The sequence below is a fragment of the Etheostoma cragini genome, chromosome 16 (genome assembly GCF_013103735.1).
Source record: "Etheostoma cragini isolate CJK2018 chromosome 16, CSU_Ecrag_1.0, whole genome shotgun sequence".
Lineage (NCBI taxonomy): Eukaryota > Metazoa > Chordata > Actinopteri > Perciformes > Percidae > Etheostoma > Etheostoma cragini.
In genome coordinates, this window is record NC_048422.1 from 17255262 (window position 1) to 17266779 (window position 11518).

The 11518-nt window shown below is 33.4% G+C and overlaps 1 protein-coding gene across 1 annotated transcript; it reads right to left on the bottom strand.

The window, feature by feature from the left end:
* Positions 1-796: 796 nt before the first annotated feature.
* Positions 797-6417, bottom strand: cplx4a (complexin 4a). The gene is made up of 3 exons (XM_034895836.1): positions 6063-6417; positions 3677-3764; positions 797-1210 (listed from the first exon to the last, which is right to left on the bottom strand). Exons 1-3 carry the CDS (start codon positions 6224-6226, stop codon positions 983-985), a joined length of 480 nt encoding a protein of 159 aa, XP_034751727.1. The 5' UTR covers positions 6227-6417; the 3' UTR covers positions 797-982.
* Between the last annotated feature and the right edge of the window lie 5101 nt (positions 6418-11518).

Genomic DNA, 11518 nt, shown 5'->3' on the forward strand with positions numbered 1-11518 from the left:
CTGACAACCTTGGCTCTGCTGATCCTATTAGATGGTAATCTCCAGACTTCAAATCCACAGCCGTTTAAACTTGGGTCCTTGTGAAACTCCAAATGTTGCGGATACCTGAACAATACATTTACAAGTACCTCCATGTGTTTCATCTGTATTTATGCAGGCTACATTGTTTTCATCTGTATGGAATACATCATTCAGAATTTTAAAGTTATGATCTGTGCAAATCTGCAAATGTCTCTGCAAATGTTTCAGGCTGGACAGCTTTTATTAGAATGTTTATGTGGAGAAATTCAAAATAAATCAACATGTCAAGACGTTTGAAGATGGTCTGCTTTGTAATAACATTGAAAGAAATAAAATCTAATAATCATAATTAATTCAAACACCACATACAAAAAAAATCTAGAATAACCAACAAACCAAAAGGGAAGCAGAAACACTCACACAGGTTTGAATATTTTTCATTTTTAAAAGTGAGCCATGGAATTAGCCTAACTCTCATTTTACAACAAACAGAGAAAAGGGTGAACATTATATCACAATATATCATCATTTTGAAATGCATTGTGGGCTGTGAGTCATGTGATAAGGAATACCTGGCTGGGAAAATCACTACATCATTTATGTTTTTAAATCTAAAATACTTATAGGGGAGAGATGGGACATCGTGGTTGTAGTTTAAAGTATTTTGCGGTTATTGCAAAGATAAGTTGTAAATTACTAACCATTCACTTACAAGCTAACAGGGAAACCTAGGTGCAGAATTGTAGCAGTAATGCTATAAAATAATTTTTTTTTGTGCAGAGATGATTTGCCTTTTTTAGTGATTATAACAAAATTAAATACTTTGTAGGCGGTTGTAACTGAATCCCAGACTTATGAACACAGCTCAGTCTGCAGATTCTCCGCCATTTATTTTCTTGTGTTCTCCTCTTCCTCTTTTTCTTCTCTATCATTCAAATACAGACGACCCCCCTGTGGCCGTTCACATGAGGGAGCACTTCTCCTCTGCTTTGCTCTTGAGCTCGGTGACGGTGGCCGAGGCCTTCTCCTTAAGCTGGTCCATGTCCATGTTCTGCAAGTTTTGAAACTGGCCCATGATGGAGTCCTTGCCCTCCTCCTCCGTGGCGTCCTCATCCACCATCTTGAGCAGCTCCTCGGGCACGTCCACGTCGTCCCCGGCTATCTCAATCATGTTCTCATCCTGCTCGCTCTACAGAGGACGACATCAGGGAGAAGACACGGTCAGAAATACAGACATACAACAGATTTTAAATTTTGTGTGATTAGTGATACTATACAAGGTGAACAAGGACGTCTGTTTTGTCACCTAAAAAAGTAGCACAGTGGTCCTCATTTGGTACGCAATTGAAGCCCAAACCTTTTTATCCCCTCTGTGTTGTCCAAATACTGATGTATTTGTCAATATTAAAATCTTGAAATGAAAAAGGTCAAAAAATCATCTTTTTTAGTGGCTTGCAAAATATAGTTTCTAATTAAATTTTATTTGCTCTGTTTTTTCTTTTCTTTCCCTGATAATAACAAAACTGTATATTGTACCATTATTTACAGAACAAACATGACCTAATGGCTTTTTAATGGATTAACATGCTGTCTGCCAACCCGAATTCCAATGCATACCTTTGACCTTTGACACTCAGATCTGACATTGCATGTGTGGACCACAGTTTATCAGAGGACATACAGTATAATGAAATATAAATTAACCTAATCTGCTCACTGCTTTTTCAATAATTACATTGTCGTTTAATTTTACTTTAATTCTACTGTAACACATAGAAAGTTAAAAGTTCCATTTTGTTTGCATGTGCATTCTATAAGCAAGCAACCAGGCAAACTAGGAAACAAAAGTTGATGAACTCTAGAATCTGTTTTAATCGACATTCTGCCGTCGAGGATATTCTGCAGCTCTCTGTTTTCTACATTGTTATGAAGCAGACTCGAGTTGTCTTTGAGTTTACTTCATGTGCATTTTGCAACATTGCTAAATTCAAAGCCTTTCCCTACAAACTCAATGTAATCACGCATTTACTGGAAGAGTCATGCAACAGGCAATGTACTGGGACTACTTTAAATTTCAATCTGTGGGATTAGCTCAGTCCTGCTTTAGCCTTTCCTCTCCGAATCCCAACGATAGGCTAAAGATATCTTCTATAGCGTGGCACGAGACTAATTCCATTAGACTAACAGCAACAACTTCCTGTTTAAACACTAGTACCACTAGTACCAAAAAATTATATATATGTATATGTATACTTATTGTTTTCTAACTCACTGTAGATAGCAAGTACCCCTGTTCACAACCTCCTAGAATCAACAGAACAGGATCTCTCAAGGTGTCTTGTTATTGATAAGAAATCCGTTTATATCATATTTCAGTTCTAATAATTTGTACTTTTTCAATCCGGCATACAATGTAAACATCATTGAGGGGAAATAATTAGATTTCCATTTATAGCCCCATGCTATTGTCCTACACATTGTGTGATTTCAATAAATAAGACGGAGTGAAAAGAAATGCACCCACCAGGAAACTAAACAATAGATGGTCTGTTACGTTACACTATAAGAGACGCCTCCAGCAGCCGAGGTCATCACTGCATTCACATGAATTGAAATCATGGTTTTAGAAAAGCTGTATTAGAAATCTTTTGCCATAAAACACAATTAAGTACAAGCAAGTTTTGACCTCTAGATGAATTTATAAGATTAGAAGGCACTCTACTGCTATGTATCCTTAAAAGGCTTAAATAAAATCCCCACATACCTTATTTGCTCCTTCCATTACAGTTTGTTTTTTCTTTACCAGTCCTTTAATATCGTGGAGTTGGTCGGTTAACATCCACTAAAGTAGATGTTGTTCTTTCTTAAAGCTGGTTCACACTGGCCCGTGCTCCCTAATGAGCCTGGGACACCAGCTCAGCTGCATTTGGCTTTGTAAGACTCAAGGTGCAGTATGGGACACCTAGGCTAACGTCTCTCTGGTTGAACGTCTTTCTTACTAATCTACTGGCATGGCTTCCACCTCCTGTCGTTAAAGCTGCAGCTTTCAAGTGCTGATGTTAGATAAAGAAAACCTCATTCTTAAAGCGGGACACCTGACTCAGTCAGCCAGTACTGCTTTTTCTACCAACCACTGGAAGTTAAAGCCATTCAATAACAGCTGTTGGACAGAACTGCCAGCCAAAATTAAAAGAGTCAGAAAGGAAGTATATAATGAGATTTTTTTTAAATAGATACAGATACTACCTTGATTTGAAGCATTTGGTAACACTTTAATTTAACACTCCTATTTAGCATTTCAACGGTTTATAACTCACTGTGATGTAGTTGTAAGTTGATATATGTGTTTATTAATGTATTTGGCAACAATCATAACTCCTGTTGGCATCCATTTGTGGAGGCTGCTGTATACACATAATGACAATAAAGTAAAATACAGTTGTAATAATGTAAAACATGTCTTCATGGGAGAAGTTAAAATTGCTGGCAAATGCTTCACGAAAAAAATCCTTTAGACTACAGTATAGTGTGTTGCAATTTATTAGATATTTAAACAGTGTTTTGTGTGTAAGAGTTTACTAATGTATAGTATAAATGACAATATCTGTTGTGAAAATATGAGTTACAAAAGAGCTGTAGGGATTAAAACACTTACCTTTGGCAGCCTGTATTTTTCTCTGAGGCACACTCTGAGAGTTGCCCTCTCCGCCTTCTTGTGTAAGAAATCTGCATCTCTTTCCATCCTGAAATAATAATACAAAATGATATACAGTTTATCTAGAACATCCCATGTTGGTTCATAGTATGAATGTTTTTTTTTTAATCGCTTTTCTGGAAAATGCAAAGAGGGAAAGCATCAAGAAAATTCCAGCAAGTTGGAATTGTACGGCCTTGTGTTGTCAGCAGTGTATGGATGGATCAAGAGCAGCATTAGAGATCTTTTAGCATTTGATTTTCTTCTGATAGCTCAGTCTGTTTGGATTGTGTACTGTACGTATGTGTACATTGGCCCAATCAGATACACAACAGAGAGACAGATTAGTTCAACACAACATCCTCCAGGAACCCCAGTTATTAAAGCAGGACATCATGTCTGCTGATTATCTATCTATCTATCTATCTATCTATCTATCTATCTATCTATCTATCTATCTATCTATCTATCTATCTATCTATCCATCCATCCATCCATCCATCCATCCATCCATCCATCCATCCATCCATCCATCCATCCATCCATCCATCCATCCATCCATCCATCCATCCATCCATCCATCCATCCATCTATCTCTTCCATTTAATTCAGTTGTACTATTATAAATCTCACACAACACCTACAAATCTATTTTTTGATCTATTTTAAATGTACTCGCTAGTTTTATGCATGACTAACTGTATAGGAGTTATGTCATTTTCAGGTGCGTTGGATGTTGCAGTCTAATAAGTGTCTTGTTATTCTATCTGATGGAAAATAACTGACACTTTTACTTGTAAATGTACATTTTTTGTATTTTTTGTAATTACTCATCGTTTACTTCCTTCAGATAGATAGAATACAACATAAACTATGCTGTGAAGGAAGTGTGTTGTGACATAGGTGTTAGCAATATATTAAGCCTGATAGATAATATTAATAATAATAATAGTAATAATACTTATAGTTTTTTTTTAATTCTTTTTATAGAGTTGTCAATGCCAATTCTTTTGTCTTTTGTAGATTACCTGCATATTCTGTATTTTCAAGATGAGACTCACATGCTCTCCCTCAGCCAACATGGGATTATTAGGCCAGACTGAGTCAAGAAGATTTGACATCAAGCCAAGACGCCACAACTTGAACTTTCATAAGCAACAACACAGGGGACTGAGGAAAACACACTCTACATTTGTTAAAAGGCTCGTTCTGGCCAGACAGATTCAAAAGATATTTGTACTGTTTTGAAGAAAGACCATTCACGATCTTTTAATTTCCATTAAACGTTTGTGTGCATCAGGATTTGTCGTTGTAGATCTGAATTCATCACTAGACATCTACAGTTATGGAGAATGTTGTCATGTCTACTTTAAAAAAAATTAATTTCCCAAACATAAGAGTGGAGAGGCTGGATTAATCCTGTTATGTAATACAGGATCTGCTTCATGCTGCGAAACCTACTCTTTATCACAGATGTCCACATTTTAAAAGAAAATGTTCAAATTAATTTCTGAAAATTGAATTAAGGGTTTGTTAATCACATTGTTGCTAAGTGTGCATCCGTACATGGTGGCGGACAAAACCTGCTTCTCACATTACAGTACAGTTTTAAATGTCTATCAAAATAAATAAATATATAAATAAAAATATATTCAACGTAAAATAAAATAGGTGATTATAAAATGCTTATAAACACTGTTAGAAAACTTACTGTCCGTTGATGTGGACTTTTAAAAAAAAAGGTTTTTAACATTTACATCATTGTGAGATCCAAATAAATAGATAAATAAGTATAATTTTGCAGGATTTGGATTGTTTCCCTCTTCTAGCATTACCACAGAACCTTGTTAATCATAGATTGTTTGTGTTTTGATTTAAATATTCCAGTATTTCCTGCCCTTGAGTCCATGTTTTCAAGCTGCGAATAAAACTGCTATTTTAAAATTGCTTACTCTTGTTGTTTTCTAAACTTGAAAGCCACTCAAAATGTTACCAATAACTGTTCTTGATGCAGAAATACTGTAGATGACAGATTATGGGAGATTATTGATCCAGGCATGACCATGGGCCTCAATGCATTATTGGGTCGAAAAGATCCACTGTAGCAACAGATGCATCTCTCAAAAACACAGTTTGCTCATTTAAGATCATGAATATAATAAATATATGAGTGTTTACATTTGGGTTAGGTTAAAAAAATATGGTGGTGCATACGAGTGGAAAGGAAACAGTGGCAGGAAGTAGAAAACAGCTTGTCAAGGTCAGATTGCACATTCTGCAGCCATACTGTTACCCATAGGTTGTTGGCATTGATTTAAAAGGGAGTACTGTCCATGTCACTACTTACTTCTCCTCCACCAACTGTTTTTGGTACTCTTCATACTCCTCCCGTGTCATCCCTGCTGCTTTGGCTGGATCTGTGGGGGCGGCCTCCTCTTCTTTGTCACCTCCACCACCCAGACCGATCCCTGACAGGGGGTTCCCAATCATGCTCTTGATCAAGAAAGCCATTTTAAGTTGTTGTGTGACTGTTCACTCTGCGAAGGTGACAAAATCTTTTGTAGGTGAAAATTATGCTGCTCTTCTAATGGCGCCCTCCGGTTCGGCTTCCTATAGCTGTCAAATCCAGTGGTAGCTCTCTAGCTAACCTGCTGCTTGTCTATGCAGCCAAGGACACACTGACGACAAGCAACAGACACAAACACACATGTACGCTAACACACACACACACACAACGGCCATAATCTGGATTTAATCCCCCCTGCTCTACTATGCTAAGAGGCAGATGGCCTGTTTTCTCTCTATTTTTAAATCATGCAGATCTTTGTAGACGTTTCTCTTTATTCATTTTGACACTTTTTGCATTCTTTGAAAAAATTACATGTAGCATTCATCATTAAAATGCTTTTGGAGATGGTTGTCCTCAATTTGGGACCACTTAAATGCATATCCACTAGTGCTTAATTATATTAGTAAAGTACTGACTGGCCCGTGTGCAGTTTATAATGCAGAGACCAAGTAGAGTAGAGAGAGAGAGGAGCGGGATTACAGTGTTGTTTATCCCCTACTGGAGCCAACGGTCATATCATGCTATTGTTCAGTGGGAGGATGATTGACAGGAGGATGAGAGACAGGGTGAAATGAAATGAGAGCTGTGTCCTCCCTATCACTTCATCACTATCTGCAAGCTTTGATGAAGGACTTGAAGAATACCCCGATATTCTTGAGCACCTCAAAATATAACTAATGATAGTGATATGATCCCCATCTTTAGTCATGAAACATGTTAATGTATGTAGTTTTTTTTAAATGATTTTTATTATAAAGTTTATTTTGCCTTTATTTAATGGTGGAGTCAAGCAGCAACAGGAAATGGGGGAACTGTGAAAGCGGGATGACATTCCTCCTGAGATATTAAACTGGATGTTGTGGTTACATGTTGCATCTTCTACCTCTGAGCTTAGTGGTCTATCATTTTGTATGCCTCCTGTCAGCCTCTTTCACAGTAATAAGCATTATTAAAGAAACCTACTCTACACGTAATGTACATGATAACATGCTATGATGTTTTTATGACTTTTTTAATAACATACCATACAATCACTTTTTTTTAAGAGGGGGGGCCCAGCTACCGCTCAACAATATCCGTAGTGTTAGTTGTCCTGGCTCCTCAATGGTGGAAGGAGCTCCCACATCAGGACGGCAGAAACCCACATCTTCTGTCGCACAATGACGACTCACCTGTTCGGACTGCATCTCAGCCCATGGAAAGATTTACAGAAAAAAAAAAATCTCTTGTTTCTAAAATGTATCAATTGAAACAAGTTTTGCTTATTTGATGAATTTGCAAATTGAAAATAACTGGACTAATTGACTGGCACTTTGGATAACAGCATCGGCTAAACAATTGATGTAAATGGCATCCTATACTATTGTGAAATTGTTCATGGCATACTATAATATGACTTTAAATGACTTTTTAAAGACAATATTGTCATGAAACTGGGTTTTTGTCAATTCTACTCTTATTTGAGGAATTGTTTGTACTTGCATTATTATAGCTATTTTTGGGTGGTTTCTTCATGGTTGAATTCATTTTTTTCACTTTAAATAAAAGCATCATTGACATGAATAATGTAAATGGAATCTTATAGTGTACTATAATTAAACTGTTCATGGGATATTGTACTATGACTTTTTATGGCTTAAGTATTGTCATGATGCTAGGTTTTTGTTTCCTGTTTTATTTTGAAGGTTGACTCCTTATGTGTCATGTCTAGATTTACTTCCTGCCTTGTGTGTTTTCAGTTGCCTGACCTGCCCTAATTTATTGCACCTGTTTTTATTTAGGATCAGTTGGTCTTCGTGATGTTTGGAGGTTTCCCAAGCGTCTAAATGTTCCTGCCTGTTTTGTGGCCTTTTGTTTATTAAATTGCATGAACACATCAGCCTGAGTTTGTCTGTTTGTGTCCGTTCTTTGCTTGTTGTTTACTTTTTACCATACTGTTCTATGACTTTTTGACTTTTTAATGATATACTACACTATGATTTTTTTTTTACATTTTTAAAACATACTATAATATGACTTTTTAGACGTTTTGAGAAACTATATTATGATATTATACTGACTACTACTATCCTGACTTTGTATGACGTACAACACTGTGACATTTCTTCACATTTTCATGACGTACAATACTGTTACATATTATACTATGACATTTTTATAACATTGTATACATATATATACTAAACTCTTTTATGACATACAATACTGACTTTTTTATGAAATACTGTACCATGATTTATGTTAACATACTATATGACAATTTTATGACATAATTTACCATTGCTTTTTATGACTTAGTATACTATGACTTCTGGAATTTTTAATGACGTACTTATTAAAAGTCAATTACTTATTTTGAAATACTATTCTCTTACTTTTTTGACATACAATACTATAACTTTTTTTTTACACATTTTGTATACATACTATTCTATTACTTTTATATTACTTTTTCGAATACTATGACTTTTTATGACTTTTTTAAAACTTTTTTTGACTCATTATACCATGACTTTTTTATTACTTTTTTTTATATACTATACAACAGTTTTTGACGTAGTAAACTATAACTTTTTCTCACTTTTTTTGACATAGTAAACTGTGACTTTTTTCACTATACTACACTATGCCTTTTTTCTTACTTTTTTCAACATACTATACTATGACTTTTTTATCACGTTTTCTGGCATCCTATACTATGACTTTTAAACAACTTCTTTTTGAAATATAAGATATAAGAAGAATATAAAGAATATAAATATAAGAAAAATAATATGACTTATTTGACTTACAATACATCATGACTTTTTCTCACTTTTTTCTATATACTCTGTGTCTTTTTCTTACTTTTTTAGACTTTTTTTTACGTATAATACCATGACATTTTGATTTCTTTTTTGGATGTACTCTACTACAGGATACCTTTTATCGACATAATATGCTATGACTTTGTATCACTTTTTTTTCGATATAGTACACTATTACTTTTTTGACATGCTGTACTATACCATGACTTTTTTCCAACATTTCTACAAATCACATTATGACTTTTTATCACTTTTTTCAACATACTATACTATGTCTTTTTTAATACATTTTTCAACATTGAATACTACGTCTTTTTTTGCCTTTTTTTTATATATATAATACCACAACATTTTTATTACTTTTTTTTATGTACTATACTACAAGATAACTTTTTTTCAACATACCATACTATGACTTTGTATCACTTTTTTCCGACATACTGCACTATTACTTTTTTGAGATACTGTACTATACTATGACTTTTTTCTACACACTAAAGTATGACTTTTCTTACTTAATTCTTTTTTTAATAACTTTTTTGACATACTACACTATTCTTTTTTGGCATACTATACTATGCCTTTTTATTACTTGTTTGACCTCCTATACCATAACTTTTTTTTACTTTTTTTGATGCACTATACTACAGGATAACTTTTTTCGACATATACTATGACTTATTTCCTACATACTAAAGTATGACTTTTCTCACTTTTTTGACATACTACACTATGTTTTTTTAATTACTTTTTTCAGCATACTATACTATCACTTTTTCTCACGTCTTTCGACAATGAATGCTATGCATTTTCATTACCTTTTTTAACATACTATGTACTATGACTTTTTTATTACTTTTTCAATTTACTACAGTTTAATTTTTTTCAGTATACTATTCTATACTTTTTATCCCTCTTTTTGACATACTACACTATGCCTTTTTCTTACTGTTTTCAACATACTATACTATGACTCTTTTGACATACAATACTAGGACCTTTTTTATAACTTTTTTCAACATGCCATAATATTCCCATACTTTTTTTCTACATACTATACTATGTCTTTTTTCAACATTGAATACTACGTCTTTGTTTACTTTTTTTTTTTACATAGTATACCATGAAACTTTTATTACTTTTTTTATGTACTATACTAAAGGATAACTTTTTTTGACATACTATACTATGACTTTGTATCACTTTTTTTGACATACTAAACTATTACTTTTTTGACATACTGTACTATCCTATGACTTTTTCTACATACTAAAGTATGACTTTTCTCACTTTTTTGACATACTTGTACTATGTTTTTCAATCACTTTTTTGACATACTACACGATTACTTTTTTCAGCATACTATACTATGACTTTTCTCCCTCTTCTTTCGACACTGAATGCTATGCCATTTAATTACTTTTGTTGATATACTATATACCACGACTTTTTTATTACTTTCTCAATTTACTACAGTATGACGTTTTTCAATACACTTTACTATGAATTTTTATCCCTCTTTTTGACATACAACACTATGCCTTTTCTTACTGTTTTCAACATACTACACTATGACGTTTTTGACATACAATACTAGGACGTTTTTACAACTTTTTTTCAACATACCATGATATCACTTTTTTATCACTTTTTTTAGCATATTACATTATAACTTTTCCTCACTTTTTTTTCTACATACTATACTATGTCTTTTTTCGACACTGAATTCTATGTCTTTTTTTACATTTTTTTTTTACATATTATACCGTGACATTTTTATCACTTTTCTTTTGTTACAGGATAACTTTTTTCAACATACTATACTATGACTTTGTATCACTTTTTTCGACATACTGTACTATGCTTTGACTTTTTTTTCTGCTTACTAAAGTATGACTTTTCTCACTTTTTTGACATACTGTACCATGTTTTTTAATCACTTTTTTGACATACTACTCTATAACTTTTTTTCAACATACTATACTATGACTTTTTCATTACTTTTTCGATTTACTACAGTATAACGTTTTTCAATGTACTATACTATGTTTTTTTATCCCTCTTTTTGACAATACAACACTAAGCCTTTTTATTACTTTTTTCAACATACTATACTATGACTCTTTTGAAATACAATACTAGGTTTTTTTTATAACTTTTTTCAACATAACGTAATATAACTTTACTATCACTTTTTTTTTTAACACATTACCTTATCACTTTTTATCACTTTTTTCTATATACTAAACCATGTCTTTTTTTTTACATTGAATTCTATTGCTTTTTTACATTTTTTTTTACACATCTTACCAGGACATTTTTATCACTTTTTTGATGTACTATACTACAGGATAACCTTTTTTGACACACTGTATTATGTTTTTTAATCACTTATTTGACATACTACACTATTACTTTTTTGACATA

Bases quoted from the DNA above. Each gene is read 5' to 3' on its own strand.
- cplx4a (XM_034895836.1), bottom strand. From the start codon at position 6,226: ATGGCTTTCTTGATCAAGAGCATGATTGGGAACCCCCTGTCAGGGATC. The intron at 3,765-6,062 runs GTAAGTAGTGAC...TTATTATTTCAG, and splicing joins AAACAGTTGGTGGAGGAGAA to GATGGAAAGAGATGCAGATT. The intron at 1,211-3,676 runs GTAAGTGTTTTA...CGTCCTCTGTAG, and splicing joins AAAAATACAGGCTGCCAAAG to AGCGAGCAGGATGAGAACAT.